Below are 16,178 nucleotides of genomic sequence, written 5' to 3'. Positions count from 1 at the left end.
AAAACACAACGACTTACAAAACACCTAAAAACAAAAGTAGTACTAACACAAAATCAGCAGAGCTTGTAAACGTCGGTTAATCCCCGTTTAAGCCGCGGTGCAGGCAACCGGCCCGTCAGCAAAGCACATATTTGTTCGCGCCCCGACGTTTTTGACATTCCTACCTCGCCTCAACTTTTCTTAGGGCTGTTACGCGAGGTTTGATGCTGATTAGAAATGGTTGGAAAGATTTTCATCGGTGGTTAACTTAGGGGTGAATGGTTGTGTAATATACTGATTGTTATAAACAAGCTGTAAATAGGAAGGATGTTTCATTGTCACCTTTGCGAATTTTAAATGTGTGGCATTCAAGTTTCAATTTGACAAGAACCATAGAATTAAGAATGTAGTAAAATGTGGATTTGTAGGAATTTGTAAGATGCCTAAATTAATAAATAAATCTACCATTATAAGTAACAGTTGCTTTAACTAGTGTTTTTGATTCAGTGTCTATCTAGACCGTCGTTCTCCGTCGGCATCGTAAAAAGTGCAAAGTTTCTAACAACCATGAACTAAAGATATAGAGTAGGAACCTGTATACATATTATGAATGTTATGATTCAGATCAGTACAGTACCTGCCTAATCAGTAGCATCAATAAAAAACAGAATAAGAAAAGTAATAGAGAACACTGCCTCCAATTGCAAGGAACTGCCACAAAAAACCCCGCATTATCAAGCTAAAAGTAAGCTAAATTTAGTTGCAACATCTCATTTAAAATGTAAGCTGTAAGCCAACACGCAATAAGAAAAAGTTCAACTGAAACATTCAGTGGCAACCATAAAAAGACATGAACACAAAACGCGAGCGGCAGCCCTAGGCGAGGCAATGAAAAGTCGGTTAAGCTAATGTTATCGAGAAATAAAAATGTATAATAAAATACAAACACGCCGAGCGAGGAAACAATTTGCCGCGGGAGACGCAAGATTTCATGCCTTCGACGCCGACAACACCAATGAAAAACCAACCTTGTTAAACTGAAACACGTCTCAAAATCCAACGACTGTATTAAGTAGAAAATTCCTTAAATTTTCCGAGCATCCGTGGAGGGATTTGTGTTCTATGTTGGGGATAATAAGGTGTGTTTTAGCGTGTATCGTTTGTGCGGTAATTCAGGAAGAAAAGAGAGTTTTCCGGCTCGTCGGGGCGCCGTGACATTTGTGTTAAGCGGGGCCGAGGGAACCCGCCATTCATAAAGGAGCCGACCTACCTACTACTTGTTTCGGAGTAAACTTTTTGGATATACGCTTTTTGGCTGCACAGAACTTTGCTTTGTTACTGGTCTGTTTTGAAAGTGTTCACTATACTTAGCGTTTAGTTCTTTCTTGCTTTGTTTTTGGCAGATAGGACTTTTGTTTGATCAGGCACTTTAGGGCTTCCTATGCTGAGCATATTGTGTATTTGAGCTTCAGTTTTGGGAAAATTGCGCTTCAAATACTCCGAGGTTTCATAGTGCTTTTAAGGATTTTCTGGTTCGTAAATATTAGGTGCGATAAACGATTAAACTCTTTATGCTTTTCAAACGAAGAATATAAAGAGCAATTTTCTTTTTCTCAAATTGGCATCCTAGAACTCGGATATATCCACAAATACAGAAGTCACAAACAAATTATAGTCAGAACAAATATCTGTGGGGAATTCAAATATTGGTCCGAAGCAAGTATTACCCAAGGAGGCTGACCAATACTTGAGAGACTGTTTATTCATACTTATGTAACTTTAGGACCTTCATTAGGTTTATAAATATAGTATAACGTAGGTACGAGAATCTACCAGAAATTACAACTTTATTTCATTCCTTAATCAATCTATAATTCAAGAATCAAATAATTCCCCAATAAAAACACTTGTCTTCCTCACCACCATTAGAATAAAACCTATCAAACGAAAACCACAGACAAAAACCGCGTTCTTAAAAAAGTAGCGTCAAAGAATTCGAACGCAACTTTTTTTTCTAATCCCGCCGCGCAAGGACACACTCACGGCGCCACCTGTTGATCGGGGTCACGTGACTTTTTTGCTCCAAGGACGCAATCCTCCTTCGTTCATTCACGGGCGGGTCGGCCCCCCTCGCTCCTTACGCGGGGGTTAGGGGTTTTTTTGTTCCCCTACGTGAAACTCCCGAGGGCTTTCACCTACGTGCATTTTCGAGGTCACGGCGGAATGTTTTGAGGTTATGTTTTCGAGTTCGCGGAGGGTTTAGGAATTGGGTGAACGCATCTTTTGCGTTTGACAGATGTTTTTGGAGCGAAACGTGTGGTTTGCCCGCGATGAGACGGAGAAGTTTGCTTTTTTGAGCTTGAAGTAGGTGCGCAGATTATGAATGATGTTTACGTGTCATAGTAATAATTAGCACCATAATTAAGCCACTCTTGAAAAGAAGTATCGAAAAGTTCCAACTCAGTATCGATACAAGATCTACGCAATAAACTCTGTCCATTACAAGTAAACAGAAATAAATTAACATTATTTCCACATTGAAATTGACTAGTTTCCCTGTAAAGTAGGGTGACAGACCCAAATGTCGTCTACTTGCGAAAATAATTATTCTAATTGCCGTTCTAACCGCACTTTTGTAAATTCAACCATTCTTTAGTGAACATAAGAGCGACTTTGCGAAACACTATAGAATTATTAGACTTAACCGGATTCTAATTAAACCCTGTCCCTGATAGTGCACCGTAGAGCTGTAGACTGCGTAATTTACATTAATCCAATAATTGCATGGAGGTTTCCTAGTTAGAAATTCAAATGAGATGATGTACAGTCAGGGTGGGGGTGGGCCGGTCTTCGGGGAGCCGTGCGAGACGCGAGAAACGTCGGCCGGGACGCGATTATTGCCCGCTGATACTTTGTAGTACTGAATGTACGTAAAGCTTGATAGTTTATTTGGCGATAAGAAGACTTATTGATAGCAATTATCGTTTTTTGTAAAAAAAATTAAAGATGAGGCACGAACTTTTTTAAAGACGGTTTTGAAGTGTTTTTTTGGTGAAATGAGAACGAAGCTAAAGTAGATTTTATAACCATAATTGAAAGTAAATAAAACTGGAAAATATATAATCTCTAAGCTACGTACATACATACATCAATTTATTGACTAAAATGAACCAATATTAAAGACCAATAAAAGAAACCAGTTCAACATATGTACATCCTTGTTCTGCAAACATAAATTTAATCTATGCATGCATAATCTTAGATTACAAACATGCTTTATTGTATCTACTGTGAGAAACAATGATACTGAACTAGCTCCTACATACTCTTGATTGTAATTTAATGAAGAAGTAGTTTTTCTTTTGGAAAAAGGAACTAGGAAACATTTATAAAAAAAACGTAGCTAAGATAAGTAGTTAACTAAAAGTACCAATCGGACAACCAAAAGCTCTTCCTCCTCAGAAGTTTAATGATAAGAAGTTATATCATATTGCAAAATGACAGTCGTATGTTGCAAAAATTAAAGACGGTGGTCGGTCTACCAATCATACAACGGTTTGTCAAACTGCGATGGGATCACAACTGCAGAATAAAATATAAAAAAAAATATAAAACAGAGCACAGATCAAGCCCATATTTTGTGTTACTCTAAATGAAAAAAAATATATAGATTTAAGGAAACATGAATTTACTGGACATAAATATTCTAGAAAAAGGGATGAAGAACTCTTTTTACAAATTAAAAATATCAAAGAACATTCCATAAGTCAAAATATTTTACATACTACAGACATATTAACAAGTAGACATAATATGAAAACAAGAATACTCATAGTAGTACGAGTAAGTACAGAAACTGCGTATCTTAATGTCGAGTGGGTTGATTAATTAAATTGTTATGCTAATGCCAGCCGGGGATTTTTGGTCGATATGGCTATGTTTGAGTCACGTCAGTCGTTCCAGTTGTTTGAATAGTTATCTTATTTGATAACTTTATGATTTTACGTGTTTTGGAATAGATCTTTAGTCGAATCGATGGTGGAGAACTATATAATAAAAATGTTGAAGAGATTTTGTCTGGATTAAAACTAGATACCTACTATTTTATTTTAAAATTATAAATAAATAAATTGCAGTAACCGATTATTAGCGGTACATTTTTTCATCAGTGACATTCACAGTAATTTCCGATCATATGTAATTCCGAAAAACAGCGCGTTGTCAAAAATTCCGCTTTACACTAAATAAACCAATTCATCAAACCATAACCCGGTTTAATTCCACAAAAATGCAATTAGAAGCGATGTCAATCAATAATTTCACATTACTACATTAATTTACGTAACATTTACTAAGGATGATACATAAACCTAAAATACTGGGAACTCCATTAAAATTTATAGGGTGACTGTACCAGTGACTGACCGTCTAACCGAAACGCAAGGAACAGGGTTGGAATGAGGCGGCGTCGACGCCTTAGTAATTTCCGAAATCGCTTGTCGACAATCAGAATAGTGCTGTGCTAGCTCGAGCCGAATCCGAATAATTAGATCTCGATCTGCATCTAATTGGTATGACTGTAAGTCCTTATATCGTATAGTTTGATCGATTATGTACGATTGTTAGTGCCTATTGATAAAGTTAGGTAATCGTTTTCGTAATTTAGTTTGGTGGTAGACTAAAGTTGCGTAGTGCAAAAATAGCGGCAAAAATTTTTTTTTGAGCCATTTGTGTCGAAAAATTCAAGTAATTTCAGATTCCTCTGCCCAATAGCGTAAGTTCTGAACTTGGGATAAGTAAAAGAGTGCTAGTTTAAAAGTGTAACATTTTGAAAGTACGTTGAATGTCTTCTGTCTGGGTGCTGTCAAGTCTATTGCTAAGACACGTCTTAATCATGATCTTAGTCGTTAAACATTACTAAAATGAATCTTGTAACACAAGTCTAATTGTTATGTCATTACTAAATCATCCAATAGAGCCAGGCAATCAGCAGCGTAATTCGGCCAGTATAAATCAAAAATAATGATCAGAACAATAATCTGTTGGTGTCGCGTTACTGTGACGTCACACGTCACTTCGTGTAACAGAGGAACATGGTGTAAATCACGACGTGGAGCTATGCGTCGCCACCATACCAATCACAAATATAATTAGATTGAGACCGGCGCCTAATTGTGATGGTCTCAAGTTCCGAGGCTTGCGCCCCGCACGCCAAAATCAATAGTTGACCTCACGTACGACCCTCAAAGATTTCATTATACAAATATGAACAATATTTAATTTAGTTCTCTATTTATCAAATTTAATTTCCATACTGCCTGATTAAACCCAAAAAGACGAAGAATAATCAACGGTAATTGCATTCCATTAATTATAATTGATTGCACCAAAATCTATTGTATTGATTCAGTACACACGACTCGGCATTTCTCCGCTCTACTTAACGTAGTTAGAAGTTAATAATACAATGCAATAAGTTCCCATAAACGTCGGGCCGTTAAATAAAATACGCGGGTCGAGGAACCGATAACTGTTCTTTCAACCGCTAATCACCCCATGAATTCCGCAGAAACCTACGGACAGTCCGTCATAATTTCCAACTTCAAAAGTAATACCATCAACTCGGTGTTAACTTAATTTGACTCACTTTAACAAGTCCAATTAAAGGAATTTGTGTTTCTCTTATCTTCAATATAACATTGAGCATAATTTCAAATTATATTTCAAACTTTCCGATAATGAAGGGTGGATGGGAGCGGGTTGGGAGGGTCGCGGGACGCGGGGCGCGCCACTTCGCTTATTTCATTAGTTACATAAATTCTCCTATTGAGGATGGCTGGCAGAAAGGGGACGGTTTACCCTTATTACGAGAGTCTCCTTATCAATACAATTATTAATATAATAATATTATTATTGTAATAATTTCGGAGCGGAGTGGAAAGAGGAGTCGTAGCTTAACTTCGCCAGCAATAAAGGGTGGTGAGAGATAATGGAATGGAAAACAGTTTGAAGTTTTATTGGAAAATTGGTACCGGCTAATTGGCAGCATTATCGATCTGTTGGCGACTCAAGGAGCTTCAGTAAATAACATTTTTAACGAAACCGTTTCGGTTATTGGCGAATGATTAAAGTACAATTTTGAACTCTAACTCCGTAATGGACTATAATCAAAGAAGTTTTTAATAGAGAGCACTCTTTAAAGTGCTTCAAGATTTGTTTCTTAATATAATTTGAACTGTTATACAAGTAATATTAGTATCCTAGCCATAGCAACTAGACAACACGTTTTATATAGTATTTTTAGTTCAAACTGACTAAAACCTATACAAGTCAAGTAAGCAAGCTAAGAACCGTAACAATTTGTCCATAAAATCAAAACAATAGCCGCTATCAGATTTAAAACATTGAGATATGATATTATCGACCCCATCCCACGAAACCTCTCATATATAGAAATTGAAACTAGGTTGGGGTTAATCCCGACCCCAGAGATCCACAAGTATAGCCATAATTCCTTAGGGCCACGTCTCATTATAACACTAATACAAGACTCATCCCGAAGTTACGGTGAATACATTAAAGGGTTCAATCCTTACTGATGAGACATCGGTCGGGGTGGAGCCTCCCCCCGAGGGGTCGCCCCGGGCACTGGCCTGGCTGAGGGGGAAATAAGGCAGGCATTATAGGAGATAGCGTTCATTTACATTGTCCAATAACTCCAAGTAGTGTCCGAGCGAATATTAGTTTATGGCATGCGGTGTTTCCAACAATATGTATGTACCGATTTTGTGTACATTCACCCTAGTCGTCTTACGTTTTTAAGGTCGGTGGAAGGGGTGGAATAATTTTCTCTCTGTAATTAATTCGATTTGGTTTTAATTAACGAGACGCCAATTTCAATAAAAAATTGAAGTCTCTAAAGGATTTCTGATTACAAAATGTTCGACCGGCAAAAATGAGAGGGAATACTCTTAATTTGTTTTTAGAACTGATATTTAGTATTACATTTCTGTTTTTGAACAACCGCTGTTTAAAGTTACTCAGTACCTTATTATAATTAAGATAATTTCAAATCTAAGCAGTTTGTAATAGGGTAGTGAATCGCGTATATCAGTTTAGCCGTCAGCCTGTCCAGCCAAAACATAATAAGACAAGCTAGTGTACGCACCACCGAAATATACGACATTACTATCGCAGAGTGGCATGCGAGGGACGACGTGCCCCCACAATACTGCACACATAAATACGGAGAATCAAGATGCAACGCACACATGCACGGGAGTCTTCTCTCACACTAACATAAAGGGTAGGCTTTATTCTCATTCGGTAAACGGAGATGCACTATCCTAATTATTGAGAGGCCTGGCTCGCCAGAACACTATTGTTGACGGACGGACGCTACCAATAATAATTGCTTTGTTGTGCTACAGATGTTTCTTGAGATTGTTCCGTTTTTGTGTTGTGATCGGATTTGATCGTAGATTGTTTTTTTGGAAAGTGTTTGATAGATATGAATAACAAAAAGGAAAGTGTTGAATAAGCGCTTTATTCGCGTAACTGGATGTAAAGTTGTGTATATAGCTTTGTTGTGTATATGTCTATAGCTTTCTCCATTACCAAACGTAAAAAATAGATCTCAAAAATGACGTGTGCAATAATATCTGAAGAAGCATTCTTTTTCAAGATACCTTAAGTAAAACACAATAAATAAAATTTGGCATACACCATTATGTTACTGTCTTTACTGGCTGATAGCTAACTTCCAGATAGATATGACATGTATTGATGTAATCTATATTATCTAATAGACATGGGCAACGCCGAAACTCAAAATAATGTCTACCATAGATTAATTAGACCATATATACGATTTACAATTAAAACTATAGATAAGAATAAAATTCTATCAGATTTTAGTGACGGGAAATGATACAGTAGGTACAATGATATATTTAACACACTAGACGATGAAATTCCACAGGAACCCAACAGTTAGCAACAAGAAGTTCTTCAAACGAACCAGCTAGGCATTACCTAAATGCCTAAAGCCTACATTTAGACGGCCATAGGCAGGATTATTGATATAATTTGTTGGGCCATAGCAGGACTTTGAACTAAACCGAGCTACGATTATGTGTAAAGCAATAGTGATTTTAGGTGCAATCTAAGTAGATATTAGTTTACTGTTTCTATACTTTGGTTATTAGAATTTTCCTTAGATAAATCTCGTTACTAATAGTATAAATGCGAAAATAACTCTATTTGTCATTCTCTCAATATACAAGCTGTTGATTTGCATCCGTGCCATAGTCAAGGACGTAAATATGCTAATGATTCTCGACCCAAATCAACGAAAAAATGGGTAGGTAATTTTTTCATGTTTTTTTCTTATTTACGTATATCCGTCAGTGTAACCCAGCCGTACTTTAATTCGGCGCGTGTGTTACTAGCCTTACTACCGCGCTGCGCACTCACACAAACGCAAACGATACATGCACAAAGCATACGCAACGATCGTTCAATAAAAATCGTAGATCATCCAGCCTACCCAAATTCACCCAATCACGGTGCGAGTACTCCCACACACTCGCCTCGCCGCTCCCCGCGTGCCCTTGAAGCCGGAACAAACAAGCGCCGACGGCAAGCAGTGTGTTTGATGTCGCCGCCGCTGCTGCGTACGTGCGCTTTGAATTCCGCGACGTGTAGGTACAAAGTGCGAGATGACGGAAAACTACACGAACACGAGTTGGTGGCGATGGTCCGCCTGTATGCCATCAGTGACAACAGTGTACTAACAGCCATCCATCCTCCGAGCCTTTTCCCAATCATGTTGGGGTCGGCTTCCAGTCTAACCGGATTCAGCTGAGTACCAGTGCTTTACAAGAAACGACTGCCTATCTGACCTCCTCAACCCATGCAACCCGATACCCCTTGGTTAGACTGGTGTCAGACTTACTGGCTTCTGACTACCCGTTACGACTGCCAAGGATGTGCAATGACAGCCGTACATACCTATGTTCCGGGAAATGTTTACCGACCGGGAACCCTCATCACGGAGGGTCATGCTGGTCATGTGACAGACTTATGTGCTAGGACCGTTAACTTAGTGCTTTCGACACATTAAAAACGAAGTGATAGTGTTATGTTAGCTGAAGGACAACCAGCTACTTCGTCGTGCTCGATTGTGCCAAGAGTGTGAAGGTGACAGCTTTGAACAGTACCTCCGGGTAACTAAACTAGGTAATTTATTTATTTGTACATTTTGTAAATACGTAGTCAGCTTAATCAATTTTATTAGTGTAAATAAGTTGATTTCTTAACCACGCCAATAATACCTACGAGCCGAAAGAATCACCTCGTGCCTACACTTAACTAACACATCTTTCACCAATTTAATCGAAAAGTAAAAACAAAATTACTACGAAATCTTTACGCTGAATGTTAAAGCAAACCGAAAATGTTATCAATCAGCTGTTAACAGGTCAGTGAACTTTCCGCACTAGTATTACGTCATTAATAAGATTTCCGTGTTCCAAGGTCCTAAGACCGTTAAGAAGGAAGCAAAATTTCTAATTATTAACCAATTTAATTCAAAAATAAAAACTAAATCACTGCGAAAACTTTATGCTGAAAGATAAAGCAAAACGAACATTTTATCAATCAGCTGTTAACATGTTAGTGAACTTTCTTTCGCGCACTAGTATTGCTTATTACTGTAGTTAATAAGATATCTGTGTTAAATTTATGCTCAAAAATTAGTAAGTAAAGTAAAACGAAGTGAAGTTAATGACAATAATGAAGGTGATTTTCGAAACTTTAGGTAAAATGATTGCTATCGCGTATCACTCGGTCTCGCTCGCTCGCGCGCTCGCGCTGTCATGTCGTAGATAAGACACTCACGCATCGACACTCACGCACACACGTAGACATTAGTTTTCTCTGTCTACGCACACATAGCTGCCATCACGCACACACTGTGGCCGCGGGGGAATTCTGTTATGATTTGTGTTTAACCGTGGGCTAAATTCTGAAATACCATGAAATTACAACATCAAAAAAAGCAGCGCATATTAGCTTTTTCCCACCTACCGTAATTCAAATCGATTATTTACGTATTTAATTTTAACCTCCTTGACTATGGCACGGATGCAAATCAACAGCTTGTATTATGTATGTCCTTGCCTATGCAAGCTATTTGCTATTTTTTATCAGGCCCAACCTGGTGCGGGAAAAAGTTTCTTCGGAAATGATGGAACCGCGGAGAGTGACAATATAATGTTGTAGGTTTGATTATAATTAGTACCTAGGTAAGTTTTTTCTTTAATTCATGGACACAAAAAATGTCACGTTATTAATGCATTACACCAAACAGGTGCATGAAGTGCTGACAAGAAAATTGTATAGTAAAAATTCATGTTGGAGGGGTGATCAGAACACTACGAGTTACGATACATAACCATTGTTCTGTCTACTGTTTTGCATGGGTCTGCCAAATTTATAACAGTTTTGCTAGACCAACTTAAACCTCTCGCCCAAGAAATCTCCCAAAACAGGCAGACAACACGAAACGAAGCCGAATCTTCGATCATAATTCCATATTCGGACGTCGTCTAAACATAAATTCATACGTGGTCGCACGCACGCATCGTACCGTCAAATAAACTGGCAGTTTAATCAAAGCCATTAGACAAGTGAGCCAAGCACCTAGGACCAGTCTAAGTTGGCCGATCTCCACCGTCTCACCGCCCCGGAGTTCGTAGTAACAGTTGACTGTGAGGGAGGGTGGGGGGGTCTATCGTTCCTGGTGGGTGGTGTAGCTGATGCCTTTAACGCCTTGCTGGCTGTTGACCAACGCCAGGAGGCGGGTGGCCATGCGTTCTTAATAAAGATGGCGGAAACATGGCCGTTTTGGCGATGCGAGGTCGGTGGTAAACTGATTATGTACTGTTACATGCAGTTGTATTAGATTATTCAGTTTTGCGAAGTTTAAGTTTAAGTAAATTAATTGTTGATCTGGATCTCACGAGTAGAACGAGTGGTTGCTTATAACACATCTTAATGTGTCCCGAAAAGAGATGATAGTGTTTAGTCTCATCCGAGAGCAACTTAAAATCACCTTGAGGAATGAAGTCTCTTATCCACTTTTTATATTTTTGATAGAACCATCACATGCCTTTGTGGCCTTTCTAATACAAGACAATTATGGAAAACCTTAAATTTCTCTATATTTAATGAACGAAAGGCCAAAAGTTAATGACGTGAATCGATGAATCAATTTTTCTTCATTTGCCAGTCTAGCTCGAAACAATGACCGAGAAGCAAGGCAGCGGACACACGAGCGAAACTCGACCGACTCGCACCTACAGACAGCATTTATCAAACGGGACGGCAACATACATTATAGTGACCGATACAACTACAGTATAATGAGAGTCCGCGCTATATAACTCATCTCCCGGGCTTCCATTTAAATTATTCAGGGGAGGGTAATCTTATTACATTTACATATTAATCAACGGATTTTAATTATACCTCCCCCCCTTGCCCCCTTCTAGGTTGATAATTTGCTTTCGAAATGCGACTTGCCTTGATTGGAGACGCGCTTGTGTGAGTCATGTAACGCTCAATAGTTTGTTTGTGTTGTCTTAATGTATGAATATGTTTGACGTGTTAACTTACTGCTGATGTCGAATGGGACTTTACCTGGAAACAAAAGACGAATTGCAATTAGTTATTTTGTTTATTTCATTACATTTTGAAATAATTCATCTTAGAAAACTTAATACTTGGTCAAGAAAATGGTGATACCAATATGTTAATAATACTCCTGCAACAACAAAGTCAATCAACCAAAAAAAAAGACAAAACCCCATCCCATAAACATTATAACTACCTAGAAACTAAAATAAGTAGGCAATACCAAAGCAAAATAAAATAAAGAATAGCGCACACGAGTTTAATCAGCATACTCATTTGTCTGACGACGATGGCAACGCATTAAATGTCTGCAAGTCCAACGCATTGGGCGGAGCTTCAACTCGTAAACCATTGGAGAAATATTATAAGGCTACCAGTATACCCGGGAGGCAGCAATTAATAAGTATGTTAATACCGTCGGGAATGAAGAAAGCAGTATTTATATACTCGATATTATACGTCGGCGTACGGTTCGCAAGTGTGAACTTGGGTTAATCGTGGATGGAGTTTGAGATGATTTTTAAAATTTTGAAGTGGACTTAGTTTTTAAGAAAGATAGTCTGAATAGCAGTATTTACGAAAGTTACGCGAAGATCTTACGAGGAAGAAAATAGACATGGTTGATCATTTAGTTAAAAGACAAATAGCAATTCATCTTAAGATACTACAATACAATACGATAAAATGAAAATCGTACCAAATGAATATTTTCTAGGCTTTTTCAGAAAAGTTACTAGTTGTCACTATCTTCAACTTCACATATATTTTTATTAAAATAAACTCAATTCAAGATCGTAAAGTAAAGGTTTAACATATGTATATAAGCGATGTAGAATTGAATACATAATGTTTTCTACTTCAAGAATTGATAGCGACAGCAGATTCTATTAGAACCGTCTATACTCGTAATTCTGTTTCTGCTAATATGTGTAGGAAGTTAGTAGTGATTGCAAAAAAAGTATGTAATCTTCTTAAAATCTGAGCCTGCAAAGAAAGAAAAGAGTTCCTAAAAAAAGTTAAACAAAGGCTACAATATCTAAAAATTGCATATTAATTTTTAACACATAAAAATACTATGTTAAATGGTAAAGATTTATATCTAAAAAAAAGAGTTTTGCAATATTACAGACTAACAAACTCTTTCGTGTTACCTAAGAATATCATCATTACAACTATTTTAAAGTATTTACGACTACATATCATGGGTCTGAAACCCAATATATTTTGCAGGACCTATATAATCTAACTTTAGCCACTCTTGAAGGCTATTTTCATGCACTTAACCAAATCTGAACTTCGGAAATCAGTAGTTGGACTAAGTTTAGAATCACGGTGTCAGAATGGAGTAATAATTAATTATCTAAAAATGAAAATGATAAATTCTTGAAAGGTTTTTGTATTTGTAGTACACACATATTTGTATTTGTATTCTCAATATTGTTGAGAAAAAGCTGTGAAAATGATGCCTGAAATGAAAACCTCGACTTTCAATTGTTAAGCAACTTATTATGATCCATGGATTAGTTAGAAAAAACTCTTTTCATTACACAAAACTCAACTTTAATCATTCTAATAATTGCACAGTGTTTAAAAATTCTAATCTGCAGTACAAAATTACAAAGTTTTCTTCTGTTCAACGGTTTTTAATATTTTTGTGATTGGCTCTATTGTTACGACTTTATCTTTCAACCCTTTTAACGTTTTTATATACTTTGGACAACTTTTCGGGTTAGTTAGTACCTACGCGTTTATTCTAACGAATTGAGTTTACAATTAAAATGGGAAATTACTTTGTATTTTTTGGGATTGACTTTTGTGGTTTTTTCGTTTCGTTCCTTGTTATTTGATATTAAAATCAAAATGTAATTGGAATTCCGTCTATCTCGAATAACTTATCATCAAATCTAATTAGCACACACTGTTAATTTCGTGGAAAAACAGACATACTTTCGCATGAAAATATAAGGAAGTATAACGTTCAAAATAGTGACGTGTGAACGCAAAGGAACATCGTTTATCGACAGTTTATCTTAGTTGTCAGTCGTAAACTGGCCGGAGTTATACTACTGTATGTGGAGGCAACAGACTGCATAATTACAAGCCTTTTGCTCGCCTTTTTGTAAAGCAAAAGGTAATAAGCTAAGTTTTAACTGTCCGTGAATAAATCTGTAGCGAGATATCTGCTCGAGGACGGTTTTATTTGATGATCTTGAAATGATTTTGAAATTAGTTTCTTTTCTAGTTTTGGAGGTAGCAAAGTAAGAAGACGTGGTGACAGCATTTAAGGAACTATTGTGTCTAACTTAAGTGAAGTGTTGTTCAGGGAATAAACTGTTTACATTATATATTTAAATAAGTCATTTCAAGAAACGACTACTAAAAACACTTAACACCGATTTATAACTACTAAAACATGTCAATTCAAGCCACTGTGCACCAGTAAAATATCAAAGCACTTACGAATATTTCGTTCTTGCATTAGCTTTAATAACAGCCGATAATTGCTGAACGGCTATCTATAACTTACATAACTAGTCGGAGAAATAAACAAGATACAAAATTAACTTAATGTTGGACGCATAATCCAAATGAGGTCTTGTTTTAATAATCAAGGAGCAAGCAAACAGATTGATAGCGAGATTATTATTCAAATTAGGGGAGGCCCGGCTCGTGTGGACCCGGCTTTAAAATCCTAATATTGTGTAAATCGACGAGTCTGTTTATTGTTGCCAGTATCATATTTAGAACTCAATCTGTTTGTAAATTAGTTTCTTCGGCTGAATTAATTAATTGATTGATCTCTTTTTTTTTTGGTTGGGTTTTTCGATTTTTGTTGAATAATTAGGTAATCGATTACTTTCGTTAGGTTTTTTGGGGTTTTAATTAAATATTTAGCATATTATTGAATAATAGAAATAGGTATTTCAGCAAAAAAAGTAAATCTACATTAAGTAATTCTTAAGGATACCAACGTAATTTTTTTTTATTTGGTTGGCTACTTACCTAATATTATAAAATTTTAACTCTTTCTACTTCACATAAATTGTCCGGAAACACATCCACTTCCATTCACAACCGAAGGATATTAATATTAAAACTTCGCACGGACAAATTTCAGCGCACCCGAGAGGTGTTGCAAAAAAAACAGAACGCTCCTAATTTCCCGCGCGATGAATTATCACCAAGTCAGGCAGTTCCCGAATCACCCCAACTTCCCTCAAACGCAATCCCCATAATGGTACCTCGGCCTTATTAAACGCTTGCATCATGCGAGGAAGATAAATGCATCTCGAAATTAATTAATAAAATTGCATCCATAAGTGTTCTCCTCTGATATGGGCCAGTCAAAAAGAATAAACGGAAATTTTGGATCCTTGATTGGAGCGCCTTTATTTTCTTTAAGCATTAATCTTGAGTGGCTAATGAAGTAAAATATTCATCTGTTTTTACTTTTAATTGTGATTTATATTTGTTGTTTGCTTGAGAACAGTTCGCGCTTTCTGGTTTGATTGTTTTAGTTTAAACGAATATACGATGCAGTTTCTTGGAAATCGTTTTAGCATTCAATTGAAGTATTACTGCGATAACCATAAACATATAGGATTAAAAAGTAGTAGCTTCCATTAAATTAATTATTTTTCTTTAGCATATGCAAACGAGATCCAACCCGCAACTCGTATCAAAATTGATATCCATATCAAGCGAATGGATATCACGAACCAACAAACAAGTTCACACAACCTAGATCTTATAAATAATCTCGATCTACATTTTTACGATACGTTACAGAAAAAGGGACTAGTTTATAACTGTGGCAATGAGATATCCGCGTAATGTAACATTAATCGAGTGGTTAATTAAACAAAGAGCGAGTATTTCGCGGTTGCACGCGATGCCGTATCGGCACTTAGCATATTGATTAGAATCGGCGATCGCGGGAGACGCGGGCGCGCGGCGTAGGCGCAGTGCTACCGGACCCCGGCTACTGGTCGCCTTACGTAGCGACAACACGCTAATCTTGTTCCGATTACTTATTACTTTCAAAGTGTTTGAGGATCTCTGTTGAAAGCTGTATCGGATGTCTTTAAGTTGTGTTTGGACTTGCGTGACGCAAGTTACACCTATCCTTTACACTGTATTTTGTTTGGCAATATTTATGTACTAATGTTAAGCTCAAGACCTATAATTTTACATAGAACAATTTTATAGATGGTCTTTTGTTTCTGTTGCAAATGTTTTCAGGGCTGTCCCTTCCTCGGTAATCAATTGCTTTTGTCCATCAGTCTGATAAAATGGAACCTCCGGTACAGTTAATGAGCGAATTACCTATGTACCTCTGTTCTTACCATGTTGATCAGTATGAAAGTCGTTGGTATATTTCCAACCGACTGTCTTAACTGCAAAGTAAAGGTACCTCTAACTACTCATGTTTTAAAGTTTAAACAATATGTGTAAACAAACTCATGAAAACCGCTCTTCATATCGTAATATCGCGCGAAACA

General features: G+C 37.0%; 1 protein-coding gene across 10 annotated transcripts in view; it reads right to left on the bottom strand.

Annotated features, from left to right (window-relative positions):
- Window positions 1–16,178, bottom strand: part of Pdm3 (pou domain motif 3) — a 133,213-nt gene that overhangs the window by 67,050 nt on the left and 49,985 nt on the right. For 7 of the 10 annotated variants that reach the window (XM_049838230.2, XM_049838235.2, XM_021328804.3 and 4 more), the window contains one exon: window positions 11,659–11,682. The exons of the other annotated variants lie outside the window; for them this stretch is intronic. In XM_049838230.2, coding sequence (XP_049694187.1) covers window positions 11,659–11,682 — 24 coding nt within the window. The remainder of the gene's footprint in view (window positions 1–11,658; window positions 11,683–16,178) is intronic. 10 annotated transcript variants of the gene reach the window in all.

Source organism: Helicoverpa armigera, chromosome 8 (assembly GCF_030705265.1).
Source record: "Helicoverpa armigera isolate CAAS_96S chromosome 8, ASM3070526v1, whole genome shotgun sequence".
Lineage (NCBI taxonomy): Eukaryota > Metazoa > Arthropoda > Insecta > Lepidoptera > Noctuidae > Helicoverpa > Helicoverpa armigera.
This window is presented reverse-complemented; position numbering and strand designations above follow the sequence as displayed.